Source organism: Danio rerio, chromosome 13, assembly GCF_052040795.2.
Source record: "Danio rerio strain M-AB ecotype USA chromosome 13, GRCz13ab, whole genome shotgun sequence".
In the NCBI taxonomy this organism is placed as follows: Eukaryota; Metazoa; Chordata; class Actinopteri; order Cypriniformes; family Danionidae; genus Danio; species Danio rerio.
In genome coordinates this window covers 2,650,001-2,677,500 of record NC_141033.1, presented here as the reverse complement: position 1 = coordinate 2,677,500, position 27,500 = coordinate 2,650,001, and the positions used below count along the sequence as shown (strand labels likewise).

The window sequence follows — 27,500 nt, the reverse complement described above, 5'->3', positions numbered from 1 at the left end:
ATAAAATATAAAAAGAGGATGAGTAATATAAAAAGCATAACATCTTAAGTAACTGCACCTTAATTTACTGATATTTATTACAATTAGTAACTAAATTCAACCATCACTTGTTACTTCTATTGTTAGTCCCGTTTAAAAAAAAAAAGTAAAAATTCAACTAAATTTTCGTTTTCATAGGATTTTTAACACTCAAAGTCGGCATGATATCTCTCTCTCTCTCACTACACACACACACACACACACACACACACACACACACACACACACACACACACACACACACACACACACACACACACACACACACACACACACACACACACACACACACACACACACACACACACACACACACACACACACACCAGTTGAAGTCAGAATTATTAGCCCCCTGAATTATTAGACCTCAGTTTATTTTTTTCTCTAGTTAATCATAATAGTTTTAATAACTCATAAATGTTAAATAATAACAACAACAACAACAACAACACTAATAATAAGAATAATGAAACCATGATTATTCTAATAATATTTTTATAACACTAATAATAATTTAAGTGTGATTATTAAAATAATACATTTATAACAATAAAAATAACAATAATAATACTACTAATAATAATTATAATAATACTAACAGCTCTAATAATAATAATAATGATAATAACAATAATAACAACACTAAAAATAATAATAATAATAAAAAGTGTGTGTATTATAATAAAAAATAAAACAACAACAATTATTATTATTGATTAATATTATTGTCATCAATAAATATTATTAATTATAAATAATAATATCACTAATAATAAGAATAATACAAGTATGATTATTCTAATAATAATATTAATAATAACAATAATAACAACAATACTACTAATACTACTACTACTATGAATAATAATAAAAATGTGATTATTATAATAAAAAGTATAATAACAACAACCATTATTATTATTGGTTAATATTATTGCCATAATTTAATATTTCATAATGTTAACTAATCATTATTATTATTAATATTAATATTAATAATAATAATAATAATAATAATAATAATAATAATAATAATAATAATAATATGAAAAAATAGTTATGTTTGGAAAATACATGTAGAATAAAAATCTTATACTTTTTTTATGTACAACTCATTAATTTGAGAGAACTGTATGTTTAACTGTCTGTATGTATACTAAATATTATAAATAAAGTGGATTTTTTTGGGAGAGAATTTGGGATCTGATACCAGATGAACTAGGGCAAATGTGTGAGTTTTTTTGAGTGAGTGTGCGTGTGTTTATGTGTGTGTGTGTGTGTGTGTGTGTTATTGGCTTATGCCAGGCTCCCACGGTCAGCCTAGATTCAGAGGGCCTGCAGCTGCGCCATCAGTCATGCAAATTGCCTTCCTGACAAGTGCTTTATAACACTTAATGTGCCTGTTTGTGTGTGTGTGTGTGTGTGTGTGTGTGTGTGTGTGTGTGTGTGTGTGTGTGTGTGTGTGTGTGTGTGTGTGTGTATGTGAGAGAGAGAGCATGTTTTCCAGAACTCTGATTGAGAGAAGATCTTTAAGCTTTAAACACATTTGAATTCACAGTGCCGCAGATCTGAAGACTTTGGTATCATCTATTGCACAAAAAAAAACACACATAACTGGGTCATTGTGAAAACAAGTGCCGCTCTTTTCCCAAATACATCTGTGTAAATGATTTTATACAACAGCGAACAGATGATGGCAACATTATTTGACAAAACATAATATGGAAGCATCAACTATGAGCGAGAAAAAGTGTCTATTAACCCACGCCACACACACACACACACACACACACACCACTGATGCACACAGCTTAAATATTACACCACAGGAGACTTTTGGTGTATTGTGCATGATCTTATCATGTTTCTAAAAGATTAAATTTTTCTAAGTTTTTTTGTTTTAATTTGATTCATTAGCTTTTTTCCATCCAAAGATGCAAATTAGATTTATGTGCAAAACGGTAAAATTGCAAAAAACATTTGCGAATACAGCAGCGTTTGCTTCCAATGAGTGAAAGAGAAGAAAAACACCACTTTCTGATATACTGGCGGCAAATAACAAGCTACTGTGGGAATTCTTTTCTTCTCTTATATATGAGTGGCGGCTCATGTAATGTGCATTTTTATGTATTATTATGTACGTAATAATATTACTAGTGCTGTCAAAATTAGTGCGTTAACGCATGCGATTAATTTGAAATAGTTAACACGTTAAAAAAATTAATGCAATTAATGCAGTTGCAGTTTTTTTTATTTCCTGTTGTGGCCGTGGTGTGTTCAACATGCAAAGAAATATGGATAAGACCAAGGAAGCACTTTTTAAGGGAAGTTTCAGTATAGAATAATTATAGTCGCATCACCAGGCTGTCCAGCGTTTCCTCCAGAGTTTCATCTAATTTCGGGTGTTTCATTTTCAACTTTCGACTTTTGTTTTGGAATTTGATACCGCATGGCGAATGGAAAGAAAAACCTCCGCATTTCGTGACTCGGTGGTCCTTTAATGTAATAAAAAAAAAATCGCTGTTTTTACATGCTCGACTCTTAATAACAGTATTATCTTGATCATATTAAAATCGGAGTATTGGTGTTTATGTAAATAAAGTGGTAGATGAAGTCGCGAGCTGTCAAAGTCAGCGCATTCCACTGCCTTTCAGCATGAGCCCTCCAATGTTTCATCAAGTTTGACATGTTTCCCGCTTTAACTCAAGTTTTGTAAAGTGTCTACTTTTCTAAATCCTTGTGAAATACAGCCATACTTTAGAACGCTTAGTTTAAGCAAATTTGATGAACGCGATCATGCTTGAATCTGAAGGGAGTCGCTCCGGCTGCACTGTCCTGTGCGGTGTATGCATGTGTGTGTGTGCGCGCTTTGGTGTGACACAACGCGTACCTATATGCCATTGATGTACCGCTTGATGCTTCTTACATCCTTGTCGCAGCACAAGTGGCCACAAAATTAGGCAACGAAATTCATTTGCTGATTCAGTGATCCTGCTTGTGATCCTGCCTGTTTTCACTCTCAGCTCACATCATTCAAAACAAAAGGTCCACATTGTCCCCTGATAATGTCAACAGACTGGACTGTTTTAGCAACTGTCTGAATGTAAAGGACGACTGAGCAAAATTGTTTCTGCTTTATAATTAATGTTCTCAACTCACAGCAACACAACTTTTCAATGAGTACAATTGTTTGTATTCAATACTTTATTATTATTTTAATTTTCCATATTTGCAATGCCTGTATTTTGGCATTTTTAGCAGTCCACTTAGAATCCAACATGGAAATCAATGTTTTCTTTATTGGCATTGATTGTTTGAAAATTCAAATGGAATTAACATGCCTGTGTTTTTATTTTTATTAATAAATATGGCTGTCAAACCAGGATCTTGAGGGTTTATTGTGTGGGTTTGTTGTTTACATGAAGAAATCTGTGTTACAACCTAAACAAAAAATTCTAATAATGAATTATATTTTGAATTTAAAAAGATTTTATCTTGTGTTTACATTAATTATACATTTGAATAGGCAAAAAATAGGCAAAATTCACGACCACGTGCCTTAATATGCATTTTATGTTACCCTTATGTGATGCAGATGCTTTTTTAAGGACTACTGTAGCCACTATCTGCATGTAAAGGAGCACAACATTTCTAATCAGAGAATCCAAGTCAGAGAATCAATTCAGACGAAAAGCCCAAGAGCCAAAAACCAGACTGAGAGTGCTCTAGAAAGTCCTGGAAGCAGCAGCTACAGTTGTTGCAGAAAAAAACAATAGTCAATGCACTGCACCGCCTTGAACGTTCCCCCCAGAAGACTCTATTATTGAAGAGCAGGCATGCTGAGGCTTTAATGAAGTTTGCCACATAAAATTTAGAAAAGCCTGCGACTTTCTGCAAGGATGTAGCCTGAAAAATCACACCATGCCATATCGTTAGCCTCAAACACCATTGTTTCCTCAATCTTGTCTATGTCATTAATATGCATGCCCCAGGCTGTGTTTTGAGATTATAATAATAATAATTTTCTCCCAATTAATTTTTTAGCTTTTATTAAACTTACTATGTAAGCGGGACTCTTATTTTGAAAATGAGAGAGACAGCAAAGCCAGCCGCATCAGTTTGTTTGTCATGTGTTACTAAGCAATGACTCTTCAGAGCTTGTCAGAAGGCAAAGTGCAGGATATACAGATTATAAATTTAATCAGCACCACCCCAAAGAAGCATGAGGTGTGTTTATTTCAACACGATCTCACGACAATTGATAACTTTTTGATTTGGCGGCTAATTCGTATGAATTTATATGATCTCATTTGTACAATTTAGTACGAATTTCTCATCCCCCAATGATGGTTGGGTTTTGGGGTGGGGTTGGGTGCCACCCCTCCTTTTTAAAATCGTACACATTCATACACCTGAACTTGCACTTATTAGCTACTAAACTGACAGCCTGAGATCAGGCTCATTTATTTGCATATTTGTTGCTTTATTGTGTTTATTGAGAAATTTGCCAGATGTGTTTCTAATTTGAGGTAACAAACACATGTAGACTGTCGAGTATTAGGTTTAATGCACATTTTAACACGCTTAAGCATTGTGTCTTAGCTGACTAAATGTAATTTCTTTTAATGGGAACATATGCAACATTCTTTCCCTAGTTTCCTAATGTATCCTATTTTCCTCTTTCTAAAAGCTACCACTCGTCTGACCTGTCTTCCCCTGAAATGTGTAATGTTTGTGTATGGTTGGGGGGGGTCCAATTTCACTACATGTAAAAGTGTATGTGACAAGGCTTTTCATCTATCATAATTATCATCAATTAATACAAGAAGTCAAAATAATTCCAACCCAATAGGAAATGGCCATACTGTGAGTCTTAAACAACATTGTTTCCTTAATCTTGTGTATATCATTAATTTGCATGGCCCAGGCTGTGTTTTGAGATTATAATAATGATCATTTTCCTCCGTTATTTTTATGTTCAACTATGTGGGACTTTTATTTTAAAAATGGGAGACACAGCAAAGCCAGCCGCATCAGTTTGTTTATGCGCATAGATATATACACTACATATCGCATAGGGACCCTAAGCATGCGTCAATAGCGCCGCCACATTGGTACAGTGCTTCCAGGACAAGTGTCATTCAACCGCACTAGTCAAGACAGTGTTATTACGTGAAGATGCGGGACTTTAGCGCTATCTACGGGTGTAGAAACGAGCAAACAAAGAAATCAAAGCACAAAGGCAGAACATTTCATTAGGTAAGATTTAGTTTTTTAGGTTTTTGTATGTTCTGAACTTTTGTGCTAATCAGGTAACGTTATTGATGATAACAGTCACTTACTGCATTCACCATACGGCAAAGAAGCTCCAACTCGCACTAAACACTCGGCTTATGCTAGTTTTGTTGAATAAAATCAGCAAACAATGCAAAAGAAATATGACAACGAGATGCTGCGCTGCCAGAAACTTGTGTTATTGTCTGCTAACGTTAGTGAAAGAGTCGTTCGGGGGATTCATTTACAAACGAATCGCTCCCTCCGTCAGTATGAGAAGTGAAAGCAGGAGAGGAGCTGTGTTTCAGGACATGATTAGATCAGATTTAACAGGGAGGGTGAATAGTACATTTCTGTTCACACAAACACAAGCTTTTTGTCAGGAATGCCCATGCGGTCACTGATCCATCAATGTAGAAAAGTGATGTAAAATTATAATTTACGTAATTAGAAAAAAAAATTACACACTAACATCCAGGAAAACTCCCGATCATAGATATATGTGTATATGTGTATATCTCTGGCTTTGGATGGCCACAGTCCTCCACTGTACATTGGTCCCGCATTCATTTCAAAGGAGCGCTACCCTGTAGCAAGATGGCGGCGCTATTGACGCATTCCGTCCAATGGACAACAATAGGCCAGGTGACATCTAGTGTATATATCTATGGTTTATGCGTTACTAAGCAACGCATCTTTAAGGCTTGTCAGAAGGCAAAATGCAGGATATACAGATTATAAATTTAATCAGCACCACCCCAAAGAAGCATGAGGTGTGTTTATTTGCATATTTAGTTAATTTATTGGGTTTATTGGGGAATCTGCATGATGCGTTTGTAGTTTGAGGCAACACTTCAGCTGTATGTGCCCGCAATCCCTTCAAACGCACCTGTATGAAGGGCACGCCGGAGCGCTCAATAGCCACCACACCAACAGTCTGACTGAGCTCCAGGTCCAGGATGAGGATCTCTCTTGGGTACAACAGCAGCATGTGGTTTCTCTTAGATGGCAGATATGAGAGCTGGAGGCAGTCATTAAGAGTCACTGCTTCAGCCCTGCACAGAAACACAGATCATATTTACAACACCAGCGTTATCTTCAACATTCAATCTTCAGCTCTTTACATTTATGAGTAATAAATAAACAATAGTAATAATAAATAAAGCCCCTCGCAGGGGGCCCAACTGGTTAATCCGGCCATGATGAGAGTCAGACACAATATTCATTCTGTCTCCACTGCAGCAGGACTTTATATTCTGGACATTACTTCTGTTCGGTGATGAGACTTTTGTCTAAGCAAAGTCAGACCTTACTGCCCTAATAAAATCATTAAAAATCAAGGCATGATCACATTTTACTGTGGTAAAATAAGTGTAATCTAGAGGCCTTTGCTTTTCATTTAAGCCACTTCTGATACCAAATGATCAACTAGAAGTCAACTTATTATTTGCTGTTCCTAACACTTGAATAGGCGACAAGACTTTAGTCAGGTAGTGTATATCCAAAGAACAAAAGGACCTCCAAAGGTGCCTTTTCAGGTTGTAAAGAAATCAATGTTGTCAAAACTAATTAAGACAGCAGAAGTCAATGATTTATTTCAATTATTTACCCTGACATGTTTACTGTTACAAAATATTATAAATGTTTCTTAAAATAAAACATACTGTGTTCAATGGGGGAAGAAAAATTTAGTTTTTTACCCAGACCGTTAAAAAGAACATGTTTTAGAGCAGGGGTTCCCAAACTTTTCAGCCCGCGACCCCCAAAATAGCAATGCCAGTGACTCGCGACCCCCAATATCCTCTGAGGTGGTTATAAATACAGAAACCTTGCATGCAATGAAGCAGATACACCAATTAAATTTGTGTCAGTGCTTTAAATGTGCCAGAAAGTATAACCTTATGTTATAAAATCAAAATGCATCTGACGCTATTGCTGCCTTTATTATAATGTAATTACCCCAGAGGTCGCAATCCAATAGAACTAGTAACTATAAGCTACTATAGTAACTATATAGTATATAGTAACTATAAACGACTATTTTTATTTTCAGTATAGTTATGGAAAAAATATGTTAATTCTTATGGTTTAATAAAAATAAATAGATTTTTGGAAATCACCAGGCGACCCCCCTTCATTGCCCCGTGACCCCCACTTTGAGAACCACTGTTTTAGAGCAGTAACCACTATACTGTGAAACTGTGATATTTCATCCAAGGTTATCATATCATCAGAATCTTATACCAGCCAATGCCTAGTAAATCAAACACAATTAAAAAAAAAGAGTAAATGAAGGGTTATGGAAAAAAGAAAAAGCTCAGATCTGAAACCTATTGAGATTCAGCACATGTAAGAGAGCCCTCAAACGTCTCACAACTCAAAGAATATCGCTCGGAGGACTGGTCAGAAAACCCACAGAGCCGATGACAGAAGGTGTTTCTCAAAACCAAGCACGTCAGGTTTAGACTTGCATCTCTGCTATTTGGACTTGGCAAGTTTGAAAAGCACGAACTCCCGAAGATGAGAAAACACAGTGTGGTTATTGTGCGAATGAAACAGAATTATAGGCGATAGTGTCACTCAGCTTCTTCAGGTTGTTACTGAAAAGGCGGTTACAGTTTACAATAAGGTTGTATTAGTTATTATATTGTACTTACTAACATGAACTAAAAATAAGCAATACTTTATTACAGTATTTATTCTTCTTTGTTAAGTTGTTCATTGTTAGCTTATGTTAACACACGGTGCATTAACTAAACTTAATTATTTTGGATAGTGATAATGCATAAGTAAATGTTAAACGATGGCTGCATTTACACTGCAGACTTTGAAGGTCAATTCCAACTGCATTTTACAACCTAATTTAATCTTTCAGGAGTCCCTAGTATATGATGTCTCCATTTAAACTGCACATGGAAAAAAATGCAAAGGCCCGGAAAAAAAAATATTTAAAAAATAAATAAACAAATTTGCTGACTGACAGCTGTAATAACAAATTCACAGGGTTTATTTTTTTTATCTTTTTGACAAGTTGTTTTACTGTAGTTCATGACAGAAAAGTTCTTGTTTTCTTTTAATCCAGGCTTTTTTAAAGCAGCAGGCATCGTAATGTAATGTAAAGTGTGACCGAAAAGGCTCCCATCTCCATTTAATTTTTTCTTAATTCTTGTTTTTCACAACACATGTCATTTTGTTAAACGTTATTGTAATGAACACAAAGGTATTAGTGCAATCAAAAGATTAATAGCATCATATATATATATATATATATATATATATATATATATATATATATATATATATATATATGGGAGGCATTGTTTTTTGTATGGCTATATAATCCCTTATTTAATTTTATTTATGCTGTAATTGTATATTTATAAATATGTATACAAATTGTAATTGTATAAAGGTCAAATGAAATACCTCGTCTAATATTTTGGTTTAAAAAAAAAAAAGTTTAAGGCAAAAGTTTTTTGTCTTCATATTTGATTATTATGAATATAGATAAGTTCTCCCACTAAAGGCCTGCTCATAACAACCCTGATCTGGCCCATTTCTCCAAAATATTCCCGCTAATGTTGTCTCTGGGGGAAGCGTAGATGAAACATAAACAAAAGCGTGTATAAATTAAACATGCTGAGATCCAGTTGCCTTCAAAATTCATGAATGATGGAAAAAAAGAAATGTAAAATTGTCTCTGGAGCAAGAAAAATAATAAAGTAAAAATGCAATAAAAACAGCAAATAAAGTCATTCATCTTGCCTAGTCATATGTGGGATCATAATATTTCGACAAAAGAATTCTCAGCAGAAACTGGTGTCACTGATTATTTCACTTTTGAGGACATCTCCACTATGCAAGACAGCAAAATGCATACCACTTAAAACTGAGAATCTTTCAATGTAATCTGGACGTCACAATGCCACAATGCACTTACAAACTTACACAAACAATGGCAAATGTGTATACACGTGTGTCTTTATGTAATAAACACCCTCCCGCTCACAGAGGCAGTGAATTAAAGCTAATAATGTTCCAAATAATGTTCACTTCATCATACAGACTGATTATTTTGCTCAATGTAAGACGATTTATTTGAATAATAATAAATAAGGCTATTTATTTGATTTTTCTGTGTTTTGAAATGTGTTTTGTTTGACTACCCTACCTCGAAATGTGTCTTTTAGCTAGTTTCACATCTATATTGGTAAATTAGCAGCGTATGTTTGTAATGAGGCAATAAACACATGTAGACTATGGAATATGAAGGTTTAAAGCACATTTATGCATTGTGTCATATCTCTCAGCTCTTCCTGTGATTTTTGGTGAAGAGAAAGGATGCTAATAAAGTTTAAAAACTCATCTGTTTACACAGAGGCTGACACTACCTGACAAAAGTCTTGTTGTTGATCCCAGTTGTAAGAACAACAAATAATCACTTGTCTTCAGGTTGATCATTTAGAAAAGTGGCAGAAGGTGGATTTTTCTGATGAATCATCTGTTGATCTGCATCCCAATCATCACAAATACTGCAGAAGACCAACTGGAACCCGCATGGAGCCAAGATTCTCACAGAAATCAGTCAAGTTTGGTGAAGGAGAAATCATGGTTTGGGGGCATGCGAGATGTGGTGGATGAGTGGATGGCAACATCAACAGCCTGAGGTATCAAGACATTCATGCTGCCCATTACATTACAAACCACAGGAGAGGGACAATTCTCCAGCAGGATAGCGCTCCTTCTCATACTTCGGCCTCCACATCAAAGCTCCTGAAAGCAGAGAAGGTCAAGCTGCTCCAGGATTGGCCAGCCCAGTTCCAAGACATGAACATTATTGAGCATGTCTGGGGTAAGATAGAGATGTTGAAGATGAACACAAAGAGTCTTGATGAACTCTGCAGGAACGCTTTCTTCGGCATTCCAGATGACTTTATTAATCAGTGATTTGAGTCATGTCAGAGATGTATGGATGCAGTCCTCCAAGCTCATGATGGAGTCAGACACAATATTCATTCTGTCTCCACTGCAGCAGGACTTTATATTCTATACTGGACATTATTTCTGTTCAGTGATGAAACTTTTGTCTAAACAAAGTCAGACCTTACTGTCCTAATGAAATAACTAAAAATCAAGGCATGATCACATGTTATTTGGTCAAAGAAGCATAATCTAGAGGCCTTTGCCTTTCATATAAGCCACTTCTGATACCAAATGATCAACTAGAAGTCAAGTTATTATTTGCTGTTCCTAAAACTTGGATAGGCGACAAGACTTTTATCAGGTAGTGTACACTATACTATACTATACAATACGACACTACACTAAACTAAACTGTTGTAAATGTACCTGTAAAACCATTTCTAGAGAATTTTTGCACTTACTTAAGCCACATTTAGATATGTTACGAAAACACTTTAGATATGTTACGAAAACACTTTTAAGATATTGCATCAATGCAATCTATGGCACCTTTAAAACAGTAAACTCTTATACAGCGAGTCTCAAATATTTCCAAATCACATTTGATTCACCTCACTAGTTCATGTGCAGTTCTAGACAGCATGCAGAGGCAAATATTGCAGCAGCCGACTTATTTATATGGCCATTTCCAAACGATCCGGCTTAAAATGCCAGAACAAGGGAGGTGCGGCACAGAAAAAGTCATGATTAAAGGATTTTTTTTTGTGGAAGTAAAAGAGCAGAAAGTCAGTGACGGCAGGGAGCGTGGGACTCAGATCTGCTGCTACAGTCAGAAATTCAGAGCTTATTAGAAACTCTGGTCCTCCATAACGAGACTCTCCTGCGTGCACATTCAGAACACTCTTGCTCACACACATACACACACACACTTTTGCAACCAATTTGTCTTTCAATTTCACACTACAGAAGAAAGTGTGCCCGAATGGAGCCCTCGAGCTCGCGTGGCCTTCAGCTTACAAACAGAGGACAGACATGAGGCTTCATTTCATAACGAGAGAAAATAAACAACATACACACTTCCCACAGCGACGGCATCATTAAAACCTAAAGTCAAAGCTGCCACGACGATCGTCCTTGTTTACAAAATTGGTGTGAACGGAGTGGGCAAAGTGAACTGATTAAACAACAGCTAAAAATACACAGACGGCACCTATCATAGAGGCATTTACAATTCTTTGAGAATAGACAGCGCACTGTAGCTTGTTATAAATAATTAAAGCGGTTTCAACACATTATGACGCTTTTCTTGGTGATAGCGTTTAGGAAAGCGTATGATGGATTATTAAAGAAATAAGCCTGAGGCGATGCTGGGTTGCTTGGACATGATGCAAGTGTCTCTAAAACCTAGTGTGTAGTTTTCCTGAGTCTAATTCATGCACTTAAATATTAAACATTCATTCATTTTCCTTCAGAATAGTTTATATTTCAGAGGTCACCACAGGGAATGAACTGCCAACTATTCTGGCATATGTTTTACACAGCGGATGCCCTTCCAGCCGCAACCCAGTACTGGGAAACACCCATACACACTCATACACTAAGGTCAGTTTTGTTTACCCAGTTCATATATGGCGCATGTGTTTGGACTATGAGGGAAACCGGAGCACCCGGAGGAAACACACGCCAACACGGGGGGGACATGCAAACTCCACACAGGAATGGCAACTGTCCCTGCCGGGACTCAAACCAGCGACCTTCTTGCTGTTAGGCGGCAGTGGTAACCACTGAGCTACTGTGTGTTAATAATGTGTAAAATTATAAAAACATTTATATATATATACTGCAACAATCATAAAATAAAACCACTTAAAGGTGCTGTTTATAAGTTTTTGACTTCTAAAGCATAAAACTACCATCATATGTTTGCAGATATTTAAGAAACATGCTCAGTGAACATTCTTGTGGATCTGAAAAACAATAAAGTCAGATATTGAAAATGTATGTTGCATGCCGGTACGTCTGTCTTTGTTTTGGTCATTTAACCCGCCCAATGCCAGTTTAGCTAACTATATTTCAGCACCCCGGGTTGCCTCGTTGGAAAACTGCGCATTTGATTTATTCAGTCATAAAGACTCTCAAAGCATGCATCTGTGACCGAAATGCGCCCTCCAGTGAACGGTAGCAGACTCTGAAATGAGATGCAGATTCAGAGTTCCACACGAGGTTATAAATTAGCAAATATAAATATTACAAAGGTAAACTTTAGGTGATATTACACCTATTAAAGCTCTTTAACATTATTAAATGTAGATGCTGAATTACTGATATGTGTTGGATTGTCACAGTTCTAAAGTTAAATTTCAAACAGTTTATTTTAGGATGCTTTCACATCTGTGAATCGATTCAGTTGTTCTGAAACAGAGATTACAAATGTTACATTGTTGCTCTTTGCTCTTGGAGCGGTTCGCTTTCACACTGCAAAGTTTCCAATCGGACCAAAAGAGCTAAAACAAGTCACGTGTGAGTAAACTCTCCTCACATTGGTCAGAGTGTCAGGGTTTATTTTGCAGCGTCCCGCTAAACTGTCAGGAGAGGTGGTGGTTTGGTGGTGATTGACAGGGTGCGCACGCGACGTGTCTGAGGAGAGATGCGGTGGAGAGGGGTGAGAAGGGTGCGCGACAATGCCTATTTGAGGACCAGGAGGGAGACGCGAGATTACCGGGAGATCATCACTTGTTTGCGGGCATCCGGAGACTCGCGAAACTTCCCGCCCTACTCATAATTCTCTCTTTATATAGCCGTATGACTATTACATATCCATAAAACACTGTGATATAACCGCGCTCGGATCGGATCGATTTCTCACTGCAATCGAACGGCTCCAGGGTTCGTTTCAATCGAGCCGAGACCACCTCATTCAAGCGATCTCGGGAGCGATTACTTTGGCGCGGAACAGAGCGCGATTGCCCTGTTCACATATGCCAAACGAACCGCGCTAACTGGGCAAATGAGACAGGTTCCGAAACAAAAGTGTAGGTGTGAAAGCACCCTTATTTTCAAGATCTGAGGTGAACTACCTGCTGCTGCTGTCAGTAGTATGGCAATAAATGTAATGTAAAATGGCTTTTAAACTCACATTATTAGCATTTAACACTGAATAAAGTACATGAGGTGAACCTGAGTTGATCATTGTTAGTTTATCCTGTTGCCTTTTAGGTGTTGGTTTGGACAAAAACTCCTTTTAATATGGAAAATATTCCTTCTGCCACATGCCGTTGCTTTTATTTAGAACATGACTTAAATCAGCCTTTTGGTTTGACAGTCAGGCACACTGCTGTCAGTGTTATCAATCTGGCAACCTGCGCTTGCGTTTGTTTTGAACAATAGGTTTGCAATACCTAATTCAATCACTGAGTGTCAAACTTAAATACTGCACCTTTAACCAAAAAGCTTCAGTAATATACTTTGCTCAAACTATTTAAATTCTGAATGTTTCTATAAAATAAACGTGAACACATTTTTTATACAAAAAAAATGTGCATTTTATATAAATATTCTTGTGAAAAATTGTATGATACGAGACAATAATTCAGTCTAAGAGACAAAAAAAAAACATTGTAAATGTAATATAATTAAAATAAAATACTACAATTAACTTAAAATAAGTCAATAAATGTAAATTAAGATTTAATTACTAGTTCCAGGCTCCTGTAATGCTCATTTAGTGTGAAGAGTGATGTGAAATCAACTCAGATGCTGTGATTTTGTTTTCTCTATTATTGTGTCCTGTCATTATTGTGTCATTAAATAAATAAATGTCAAAGGAAACTAGATCCCTCCGATGTGCTCAAAAAGAGAGGTTAAACCTCATTTCCAACTCACATTCTAGTATTAAATTGGGTGCACATTTACCTAAAACAAGATAAACACAAGATAAATCCTTTCTACGAACAAACAACAGATCATAAGATATAAACAATATAAAGCTTCACCAATCCAAATGAAGACATACAGCAATGATGCATTCTGGCCCTAAAGTTTAGCGTTTCCACGACAACAGTGACAGAGAGCAGCTTGTAATATCTGCGAGCAACTCTTCAAATAACCATTAAAAGTGAATTAGCTGCTGTTTTTCACACTGCAGCACAAATTAAAGCAGCAAATGGTGCTCACAGCTGAGGCACTCCCAACTGCTGTTTTAGAGAAGCAAATGAGTGAAGATCACCAGCAATTTCAACCAGTTCTTGCGTACAAAAAGCATAAGCAGTGTTTTCTAAAGCAAGCAGAACTACTGCTGTTGTTCAAAATCAAGATCAGCGTTTAGGGGAAAAGTGAAATTACACAGCATGATGAAAAAAGTGTGCTATTATGCGTCACTGCGATCACTTTTATGATTATTTTCCTGCTGAATAAAATGATGAAATAGGCACACAATGTTAGGGAAAAATAACTATTTTCTCCTGTTAAGTGATTTATAAAGCAGGAATGCCCTAAAACAAAAAGCAAGGGCCAAAATGTATTTACATGGCCACCCAGTTAAATGACTTATACAAGTCTAGTAGAGGTGTGAACCTACACCGGTCTCATGGTTCGGTTTATTTACGATTATCATGCCATCGATTTGTTTCAATTCGATATTTCGGTGCATCACGGTGCATTGACGATGCTTTCCATAGACAGTGTTATATTTTGGGGGGAGGCTATAACAAGCTGTCTGTATAAACACATAGATGCACAGCACCACATTGTCTCCATTTATACACATACACAAACATAGACAGCACCAAACACACACACACACACACGCACGCACGCACGCATACACACACACACACACACACACACACACACACACACACACTTAACCCCTTGCAATATGCGTTTAGCCGGGGGAGCTTGCTTAGGAATCTCATGCTCTCCACTCCTCCATGACCACCACTGCATCTGCTCAGGATACGGCCTGGTCCAAGATTATAGAGACCTCTAGAAGTCCTCTATGGTTGGCATCATCTCTTCACAGGTCTTTGTAACTTTTTTTTTTTTTTAAATCTCACTGCAAATCGTAACTTTTTGATTTAGCGGCTAATTCGTATTAATTTGTATAATTTCATTCATAAATTTTTGTATGATTTACTTATGCTTCAATGAGAGGTAGGTTTAGGGATGGGATTTGGGGCTTCTAAAAACCATACGTTTTTATACAAAGAAAACGTATGAATTTGTACGCTTCCCTGAACTGCTTCCATCTTGTAGGAGAAATAGAGTATGGAGAATGAACCTGATATAAGAAATCATTTATTCTTTATTTCAGTGGGTTTATTTAACAAGAGTTTATCTTAATTAGCATTGTTATAACTACTGTATTTTGTTTTGTTTTTATTGTTTGCTTTTATGGAATGTCAGCAGCAATATGGTGATGCCTATAACAAGTTTCCTGTCAAGGACAATAAAGTTTACTACTACTACGAATTAGCCACTTTACTGACAATACGTAAAATAGTCAGCTCACACAGTCAAACTAATCAGGCTCTTGATCAGAGATTTACATGACCAACTTTTTAAATAAGAGAAGTTGCATGGGGAACTTTTTCATCTTCATCAGAAACTCCTCCTGATCATAACAAAGCTTTCTATAAGAAAGCCTACATTTGAAATTCTGGGGGAGGGGGGATCTATGAAACCAGCCATTTAAAATGCAGTTGTGCCTGTTATTCGCTCATCATTTCATCTAAATGCTGCAGGACCAATGGAGAACTAATGAGATCTGAAGGAGGCCGTTTTTTTTTTTTTTTTTTCTAGGATGGAAATCAATGCTGAGAATAAGCAGAATCAATCAGACTGCAGGAGGCAGGCGATGGGACGTGGGTTTGGGAAAGCCGGCAGCGAATAAGAGAGCCATGGTCAGAAGCTCCACTAAGACCTTCTATCATTCACAGAGACAGAGGGAGAGACAAGATCAATGGAGAATAAAACCCCATGAAAAGCTCTCACTGACATCACAGAGAAAAACAATGTGCACAAAAATAAATCATAAAGATGAATTAGAGGAATCCAACTTGGCAACCGGCTGCAGGTCAGACAGACAAACAGAAACAAAGACAAAGTTTAACATACAGAAGGACAAAGGGATAAATATAGAAAAATTAACTACCAAGAACAGAAAGACAGACAGACGGACGGACGGATATGGACGAATGGATATGGATGTATGGATGTATGGATGTATGGATGGATGGATGGATGGATGGATGGATGCATGGATACGCATATGGATGTAAGCTTGGATACGGATATGGATAAATGCATAGATACGGATAACGATGGATGCATGTAGACAGATATGGATGGATATGAATTGGGATGGATGGATGGATGGATATAGATATGGGTGGATACAGAGGGATGGATGAATACAGATATGGATGGATACAATGGGATGCATGGATACGGATATGGATGGATGCATGGATACAGATATGGATGATTAATGATATGGATGGATGGATGGATGGATGGATGGATGGATGGATGGATGGATGGATGGATGGATGGATATGGAGGGATGCATGAATACAGATATGAATAGATGCATGGATACAGATATGAATAAATATGGAAATATATGAATACGTATACAGATATGCATAGATGGATGGGTACAGATATGGATGGATGTATAGGATACAGATATAGATGGAAAGATGGATGGATGGATGGATGAATGAATGGATGGACAAACATGGATGCAGATGGATGTATGGATGGTTGGACGGACATGGATATAGATGGATGGATGGATGGATGGATGGATGGATGGATTGATTGATTGATTGATGGACAAACACCAATACAGACGGATGTTTGGATGGATTGACAGACAGATACAGTTGAACGGATGGTTGGATGGACAGACACGGATTCAGATGGATGGATAGATGGACCGATACAGATACAGATGGATGGATGAATGGATGGAGGGAAGGATGGGTAAGGATGGATGAATAGATGGAAGATAGATACCACAGATAGACAGACAGAACAATTGATGAATGGATGGTAAAGGCAGCTAATAATATTGACCATAAAAACGATTAAATAAAAAAGTAAAAATGGCTTTTATTTCAGCCAAACTATAATAAATGAGACTGTTTCTAGGAGAAAAACAATATGTAAAGGGAAGTACTGTGAAACATTTAATTGCTCTGTTAAACAGCACTTTTTAAACATTATATTATTATTTTAAATATAAAAGCACAGACATTTGAAAAAAAAAAAAAAAGCTAAATATGGTGAAACCAGGTGACACTGCATACATAAACTGCAAAGTGAGCAGATTCATTTGACCTCATTAATTTTTAATGGTAGCAGTTAATAACTGCTGATCACCTGAAGTGATGTATTCTATATGCTGAAGGGGTTAAAGGCAAGCATATTGTGTCATTACTTTCTAGCAACATAATTAAATGTAATTGAAATTGATTCTACATTGACCAAAAAAACTGATAATTGCTGTGCAATAAGATATATCATTACTAACCAACATGAGACAAGCTTGAGCTGTGCTTCTACAGAATTCCATCCTAGAAAGAACAACCAAAAGGAAGAAATCTATGGATTTGTGCCGAATGGCAGAATCATTGAGCATAACAATTTATGGCACCTATAACTGTATTTGTGTCTGTATGCATTTTATACAGTTTTATTGTAATTTGCAGGTTAAGTGCAATTAAAGGCTAAAATTAAATGCAAAGTCAAAGTATAAACAGCAGAAGCGAATAAATAGACTTTCCCAACCACAATAAAGACATTAAAAATTAAAAGCAGACACTTACGAGCTATAACTCCATCAATAATGACTAAATCGCTGAGAGATCGATGTAAACATTGCCGAATAGTAGCTCTGACAGGGACATGAGGATTTGAAACGACTGAAAATGGCTACGGGTGCAGTATATAGATCGCAAGTGCCCACAATTTACCATATCTCTGCTTTGTCATGTAATGTAATGCATTTTTATTTAATGCCATGTCAGCAACCAAGGCTGTCTTCATGGCAAGAATCTTTCAACAATAAATATACAATTTAAAAATCAACAAACAAAATAAAACATAAATCATATAAGATTTTTTGTGTTAATACATGATAAAAATTTTCTGGTTTCACTTTGTCAAAAATGTCCTTAAAAGAGTTCATTTCATAAAAAGTCCTTCTGGAATCTCTCTGCTTTGTCATGTTGATATGTAAACCAAATATTCATAGCTTGAAACAGATGTAACTGTATTGTGCTGCATTTCTATGGAGATCTCAGTATAGCTGCCATTAGGGTCAATTGTTTTCTTGCCTGCCAACCTCCGCACAGATCACTTGACTGGAAACTATAAATACTGCATTTGTCCTCCTCATAACGCAGCACTATATTGCAAAAAACCTACAACTCCAACTTAATGGGTATAGTTAAAATAAACATTGCAAATACATACACAAACACAAAATCTGTTCTGGTGTGTAAATCTGTACAGACTTACGTGGGTTTCTCATTGGTGATGAGCACTTTGACCTTGTTGAGGGCTTTTTTGGCACCGGTGGGTTGAGCCGCAGCAGGTTTGCTATGGGCCGGGCTGGAGTGAGGACTGGCGATGTAAACCTTCTTGCCGCCGCTGCCCGGCGGCTTAGAGTGTGAGAAATCTGTGATGAACACTATACCCTCGCTGGTCAACACTGTGGCACAGACAGATGGCAGAAATTACAGAAGCAAATTAGCACAAAATTACATCACATCACTTATTACGCACTAATAACGACTTTCATTTTGGATGCGAAACATTGTTTGGTGCTAAACACAAATGCTGTCATGTATAAAAAGCGTAATTCTGGCAGAAAAGAAAAAAAGGGCCCTATCATACACCCGGCGCAATGTGGCGTGAGGCACGATGCAATAGTTGTTTGCTAGTTTCAGTTTGGCGCAAGAGTTGTTTTGACGTTTTCTGCCACGATGTTTAAATAGCAAATGCATTTGCGTTCATATGTGCGCCCATAAGTGTTCTGGTCTAAAAAGGAAGGCGTTCTGAAGCGCATTGCTGGTGCGTTGCTATTTTGAGAAACTATAATAGATTTTTCAATAGACCAAAACAAACCCGGTCTAAAGTCCAGCGCAGAGCAAGTTAGATGTGCGCCTCACTTACACACTGCTTAATACACACAAGATGTAGAGCAATACACAAATATCTTTACAAATGGGAAATAATTAAAATATTAAGAATATATATATAGGATATAACAAGAATATATATATATATATATATATATATATATATATATATATATATATATATATATATATATATATATATATATATATGATATAAATATAAAGGATTAAAATATTACAAAACATATTTACATTTACATTTAGTCATTTAGCAGACGCTTTTATCCAAAGTATATATACAAATAATTTTCTAGCCTACATAAATATAAAAACCACTGCCTTCATGCCTTCTTCATCACTGAGGCTTTTTCAGTTCATTCATAACAATTTGCTTTTTTAAAATGTTATCATTATTAGCAGTATTATTTATTATATGCATATTTATATGTGTTTTATTAAAAACAAGCTTAGATTCGTCCACCTGTTTTAGACCATATGGGGCACAGCATGTTTATTAGGATATAACTCAGGTTTTTGAACACACTTTGTTATTATTGTTTATTTATTAATTTGCTGGAGATTAGAACTGAATTTAGAAATAGCTTTAAAACAAAAGAACTTAATTATTGATAGGCTAATTGATGTCCGTGCGTAAAGGTTTCCCTATCCACGAGAGCGAAAGTGAAAGTAGATTATGAGATGCCTTATCTTTTATTATCATGCTGTAGATGCTCTGTTTAACTGTTTTCTCTCTTGTGAAATGCTCAGTTTTTCCACTTACACTTACTTTACGTCATGTAAATAGCAAATGCGCTTGTGGCGCAACGCGACTGGCTCTTAAAGGGAATGGGAGATGAGACTCTGATTGGTTTATTCTCAAAACACACCTATAACTCATTAAGAAAATAAGCTCAACCCTGTTAGATCATGCGCCACGGCGAAACGTGGATTTTTCCATCCTTATATTGGCAAAAGTGGATTCTGACACGCCCTGAAAGCGTTTGCGCCCTGCGCTTTGCGTATGGACCGTCAAAATAGAGCCCTAACTAACTGTGACTAACAATCACAATTGAATGTTCATTTCTGAGAATTAAGATTTTTCCCCTAGTACTTTAAATTAAAATGGCAGTAATTAAAGAGGTAAAGTGGGTAAAAAAAATACACATACAAGTGTAATGTAAAAACATGTACATGCAAAATTCATAGAAAAAATTATATTGTGATATGAACTATAAATTCTGAGGAAACAAACAGAACTTCAAGATATAAACTTATCATTGTTAAAGGGAAAAATAATCACAACTTGATTTTAAATAAATAAATAAATAAATAAATAAATAAATAAATAAATAAATAAATAAATAAATAAATAAATAAATAAATAAAAAAGATGCATGCAAGAGGCATTACTCTGAACCCAAGGGAAAAAAAAAACAGAATTGTGGGATATGAAATTACAATTAAGAAAAAAGGCAGAATTGTGAGATGTAAAAATCTCAATACTGCATAGAGATTCTGTGTAATCAATCGTGATAAAAAAAAAAAATTTCAATTCAATGCATCTGTGCATTCCAGTTTACCATGTTTATGGATATAATACAAAACAAATATCCAGTTTATGGATGTAATACAATACAAATATCCAGTTTATGGATGTAATACAAAACAAATATCCAGTTTATGGATATAACACAATACAATAGAATACATACATGCCAGATTAGAGGGCTCAAAGGGGTCAAATGAGAAGGACAGGATGTTCTCAGCGTAGCTCTTCTTCCACAGTTTGGTGCCCGTGTCTCCGTTCCACAGAACAATATAGTTGGGAGGGTGAACGGCCAGAAGAAGATCACGAGAAGCATCCTGAGCCCACAACCAGTCCATATCTGATGCACAGGGTAGAGATTCACATTCATTCATTACTCTTCTCAAAGGTTACACATAAAGCTTTTCAGTTATTATAGTAAACGTTTGTTACTTGAAATAATAAGATTAAATACACAGTATAGTACAGTACAGTATAGTACAGTACACAGTACAGTAATCACAAATGATTTGACACAATCTACATTGTAAAAGCGCTATACAAATAAAGCTGAATTGAACAGTGGAAGTCAAAATTATTAGCCCTCCTGTGAATGAATCGTTTTTAGAATATTTCCCAAGTGATGTTGATCAGATTCAGGATATTTTCACAGTATTTGCCTTTAATGTTTTTCCTCTGAAGAAAGGTTTATTTGCTTTATTTCAGCTAGAATAAAAGCAGTTCAATATTATTAGCCCCCTTAAGCAATATATTTATAACCCAAATTATCTAGTTAAGCCTTTAAATGTTACTTTAAACTGAATACTAGTATCTTGATGGTTTAACTGATGGTGATCTTTGTCTTACCCTGAATGGGTTTGCTGTGCTCTTGGATCTCACAGTGTGCCATACCGCTCACCACATCCCACACAATGATCTTCCCTGCCGCATCCGCAGATGCCAGACGCAGGGAGTAGGGTGAGCTCAGACTGTGGTGGTAGTTTTCTCTGGACCATTTCACCTGATGCAGAGACACAACAACAACAACATCAAAAACACATTTCTCTAAAACATTTGCGAAGGTGTTCAGAGTGAGCAGGTGAAAATATGTTGCGTTGAGCTTGAGACAAATATTTTGTGGCTAGAGTATATGTGACTGACTGCCAGAATAACATTATTATTTTTTAAATTTTGTAATAATTAATTTTTAGGGATTTTTCAAACTTAATTTGGATATGACAGTGGAGGTTACAGACAGAGAGCAGAGAGAGGGGAAGAGTCGGCAAAGGTCCTTGAGCCGGGAATCGAACTCTGGTCACCATGAGCACTATGGTGCTATACTGTATGTCAGCGCAATTAACCACTAGGCTATTGGCGCCGACTTTTAACACTATTGTTGAAGTAAAATTTTTTATTAAACAATGATTATGAGTAAATATGACTAAAGTATTGAATGGCCCAGCCAGAGCCCTAAACAAAACCCAAATGAGCAACCCTGAAGAGACCTAAAATGGCTGTCCACCAACGTTTACCATCCAACCTGACAGAACTGGAGAGGATCCGCAAGGAAAACTTGTTGCATCTTTCTCAAAAAGTCTCATGTATTAGGTCAAAAGGGGGCTTCTACTAAATACTGAGCAAAGGGTCTGAATATACTTAGGACCATGTGATATTTCAGTTTTTCTTTTTTAATAAATCTGCAAAAATGTCAACAATTCTGTGTTTTTCTGCCAATATGGGGTGCTGTGTGCACATTAATGAGGAAAAAATGAACATGTATGCTCAATTAGGTTTAAGTCAGGGCTCTGGCTGGGACATTCAAGAACAGTCACGAACAAATGATTTCAGCAAATGGCTGCAATATAACAGAGTGAAAAATTTAGGGAGGTGTGAATACTTTCCGTACACTTCTTGGAGAACAGGTCACTACGTGATGCTGATGGAACACCTCAAAGTGGTTCAATAATATTTGGGTCTGGTCACTGTGCAGGCCATGGGAAAAACTTTACTTTCATGTTCATCAAACCACTCTGTCACCAGTCTTGCTGTGTGTATTGGTGCATTATCATCCTCATACACAACCCCATTTTCAGGATACAGTGTTTGACCCATTAGTTGCATTTGGTCCTCCAGAATGGTTCGGTAGTCCTTGGCAGTGACGTGCCAATCTAGAAAGAGTATTGGGCCTTGGGAGCCGCATGATATTGCAGCCCAAACCATCACTGATGAATGCAACAGTCTGGGTGGTACGCTTCTTTGGGGCTTCTCCACATCATAACTCTCTTGGATATGGGTAAGACAGTGAAGGTGGACAATACATGTTTCAACACATGTTTCACATTGTCCACAGTTCACAATTATGTGAGTTTCTACTTAAAACAAGCAAAATAATAGTATTGGGCCTAGGAAATCCCATGATATTGTGGCCCAAACCATCACTGATCCACCCCCATGAATGCAATAGTCTGGGTGAGACCCTTCTTTGGGGCTTCTCCACACCATAACTCTCTTGGATATGGGAAAGACAGTGAAGGTGGACTCATCAGAGAACAATGCATGTTTCACATTGTCCACAGTTCACAATTAAGTGAATTTCTCCTTAACACAAGCTAAATAAGAGTACTGTGCCTAGGGAATGCCATGATATTGCAGCCCAAACCATCACTGATCCTCCCACATGCCTGCAACAGTCTGGGTGGTACGCTTCTTTGGGGCTTCTCCAAACCACAGCTCTCCCGGATGTGGGAAAGACAGTGAAGGTGGACTCATCATAGAACAATACATGTTTCATATTGTCTACAGTTCACAATTAAGTGAATTTCTCCTTAACACAAGCTAAATAAGAGTACTGTGCCTAGGGAATCCTATGATATTGTGACCCAAACCATCAATGATCCACCCCCATGCATGCAACAGTCTGGGTTGTACGCTTCTTTGAGGCTTCTCCACATCGTAACTGTCCTGGATGTGGGAAAGACAGTGAGGGTGGACCCATCAGAGAACAATTATTATTATTATTATTATTATTATTATTATTATTTACTGTGGTCTAAAACCAGGCAGCACTACTAATGGTACACCCCACACATTCACCGAAAGTTATTTCCTCATTGCAAATACGCCTGCATTTCGGGAGCTATGGTGCTGGTTACATGGTATAAAAGATTAAAGTGCGCAGCAGGGATGACCAACGAAAGCAGAGAGCAGGGCACCTACTGCTGGGTAATGCTGGCTTATTTACAGCCTATAACTACAGAGCCAAGCAGCCTCCAGCACACGGAGCTGCTTAAATAAACTGCAGCTACTAAACACTGCACCATAAAACCCACAGTAAAGTGACCACCCTCACACAGCCAGAAATATCGCAACGCGTGTATGTAAGCACTGAAAAGCAAACACTTGTGATGCTCAATTCTGATTGCATTCAGTTGTTCGGTGTTTGTTGTGCAACTGGAACACCTGCGCAATGATCCGAGTAGTAACTAGAATTACATTACTCAAATAATTAGGCACATTAATAGAGTGATCAGCCGACTCCCAGGAGGTCTGCTACAGGAAGCGTTTTTCAAATTATTTTTCTGCACAGGCATTTGTTTTAAAAATTGCCAAGTATTTAATTCAGCCAACCAACAGCTCTCTGAGATTTGAAGCAAAACCTTAAAAGAAGAGCTGAAAAAAAAACACACAAAGATTCATGAATGCTTTCAATGACAAAATTCTGAAATGAGTCGTATATTCAGACATGAACAAATGATAAAACTCGCCTCAATGCCTTCCAGAGTTTCTGGCTAACAGTGATATAAATGTGGAGCAAGTCACATGCTTTTCGATCAGTGCTTTAGAGATGTTTTTAATTCGCTTTTATAACTGATGTAACAGAGTTGACTAAAATGTAGAGGGGAAAAAAAACTGCATTTCAAATCATAAAGAAAATCGATGCTTCATGCAGGTGTTGAATATAAAAATAAATTATAAGCCGTTTATTGTTAATGTCACAACCGGGTCTTGAACCCGGGTCTCTGGTGTGGAAACCGGTGTGTATACCACTAAGCCACAGACGAACTCGTGTTGGACCCAAACAAAAACACTCCAAGAGGGAATCCAGAAAACAAGGATTTATTAAAAAAAAGTCAACGTAGGTTCTTCTCAAAAATGAGGTAGCAAAACAGACAACTTAGGTTCTTCTCAGAATGAGGTATACGAAATACTCTAACAGTATAATAAACATGTAAAGAAAACTCCACGAGGGGAGAAAACAAACAGATAATTAATGCAGTCAGCAACAAGGAAAATAAAACACTCTTACTAGACATAGCTCAGGAGATCAAGGGAAACGCAAGGCAAGTTCACCAGAGATGACTCAAAAACCGAGTGAGGAACACAGACAAAGTGACAACTTAAATACACTGGCTGGAGCAAGTCACAGGTGATCCAAATTAAGTACACAAGAACACATGAGGAAGAACAAAGACAGAGGGGAAACACGGGGACCACTAGGGGAATGGAGACAAACTGCAGGATGGTGACAGTTAATGTGCCTTTTGATGCACACATACAATTAGTTAATCTTTTTTAATTAAAAATTAAGGTAACACTTTATAATAACTACACACTATGAATCATCTAATTACGGAGACCCGGAAGGGACGTGATGGATGGAAGAAAAAAAAAACTGTGATAGAAAAATCTATATATATATTTTTAAGTTTTTGCATTATCTCGAAAAGATGTTTTGTACATAGACTGATCTGGGACTGATCTAGTTTATCATAAAGTGCGCATCCGTATACATGCATTCGCTGATTCACAGGTTGCATACACGCGCACACACACACACACGTGTAATTTGAGTTGGTTTTATTTACTATTTTATTTTAATGTCATCACACACACACACAGCCTAAAGAGATATTTTGCATTATAAATCGTACATAAACTAAAAGATAAAGCAGCACACGTATGAATGATTTATTATAAACACTGCAATATACCATAAATAATAGGAGCTGTCAGTTTTGGTTGGCATGAAGGTGATTTTGTTATGTGTATATTTATTCTATTCTGTTTGTAGTGTTGCATGGAATTACTTTTGCCTTTCTTATATCTACGCTTACAGTGGAATCAAATTCATCTTCTCATTTTGTGAAATAAATAGGATTTTGGTCCCTTCTTCACCCATCCCTAATTCCCTCCTATTTCCAGGTCGGTAACCATGGGAACAGAGGTTGTGTGTAGGTTGCAGACAAACCAACTTGATTATTTAACTTGCAGAGTTTTCATGAAAACAAACAATAGTCAATGTTGAAGTCTTATATTGTGATTTTTGCAACTATGGATGAACATAGAGCTGCTCAATTTTGGGAAAAATTATAATCACGATTATTTTGGTCATAATTGTAATCACGCTTATTTAAAACGATTACTGTTGAAGTCAAAATTATAAGCGCTCCTGAGAATTTTTATTTTTTTTAAATAAATATTTCCCAAACGATGTTTAACAGAACAAGGAATTTTAACAGTATTTCCTATAATATTTTTTCTTCTAGGCATATTTGTTTTATTTTAGCTAGAATAAAAGCAGGTTTAAATATTTTGAAACCCATTTTAATGTCAATATTATTAGCCCCTTTAAGCAATAAACATTTTTGATTGTCTACAGAAGAAACTACTGTAACACAATGAACTGCTTAATTACCCCAAATAAGCCTTTGAATTGCACTTTAATCTGAATGCTTTTATTTAGAAAATATCTAGAAAAATATTATGTGCAAAGATAAAAGAAATCAGTATTTAGAAATTATATATCAAAACTATTATGTTCAGAAATAAGTTTTAAAAATCCATTAAATAGAAATTGGGCAGGAAAGAGGTTGCTAATATTCAGGAGGGCTAATAATTCTGACTTCAATGTATACATACAGTTATTTTCCTCCCTGCAAAGGAAAGAGAAATAAAAACAATAGAATAAAAATATGAAACAATCTGTGCTTTAAGCATCTTCACTGTAATAATAAAACTTTAGCTACAAAAATCCTTCAGTCAAGGGCAGAGAGGGATTTTCTCGTTTTGTTTGATTAATGATAAAAACAACATCGCGCTGTCTCTTTAATGGTTCCTCTTTCACGTGTCTTTTGATTCTCAACTCGTTTATTACACAAATGAGGGTTAATATAAATAATCACTAAACACCACGTTGACACCTATTTGCCCAATAAAGCGCTCACATTAAGAAGACTTTAGATGTCTGCGCCTCGTCCGTTTCGCGAGGTGCGTGCGCGGTCAGCGGAGGTGCGCGATGCGGCGCCCGGCGCGAGTATAATTTCAGCTTCAGTGTGCGAATGAGACGGAATGCTGACTGGCCAAATGCTTCTGGCTGTGTGCGCGTGCCGCACACACATAAGCACGCGGTCTTTCGCGCTTTTAGGAGCAACAGATGTGTAAAGCTGGAAAGGGGGCGGTATATGATGCAATAATCGTTTATCTCGATTAATGCTTTTTCATAATCGTTTGAAGCCAAAATCGAAATCGGATTTTCGATTTATTGCACAGCCCTAGATGAATATATATGAATAAGGGGGAAAACTTCTTCG

General features: G+C 36.6%; 2 protein-coding genes across 12 annotated transcripts in view; both read right to left on the bottom strand.

Moving 5' to 3' along the window:
• The window catches only part of arfgef3 (ARFGEF family member 3), a 973,876-nt gene that overhangs the window by 664,496 nt on the left and 281,880 nt on the right, over positions 1–27,500 (bottom strand). The gene's annotated exons all lie outside the window — the stretch shown is intronic.
• Positions 1–27,500, bottom strand: part of wdr11 (WD repeat domain 11) — a 98,105-nt gene that overhangs the window by 64,893 nt on the left and 5,712 nt on the right. For all 11 annotated transcript variants that reach the window (NM_001423963.1, XM_087278013.1, XM_087278014.1 and 8 more), the window contains 4 exon segments: positions 6,203–6,368; positions 18,763–18,955; positions 21,098–21,271; positions 21,778–21,931. In NM_001423963.1, the coding sequence (NP_001410892.1) occupies positions 6,203–6,368; positions 18,763–18,955; positions 21,098–21,271; positions 21,778–21,931 (687 nt within the window).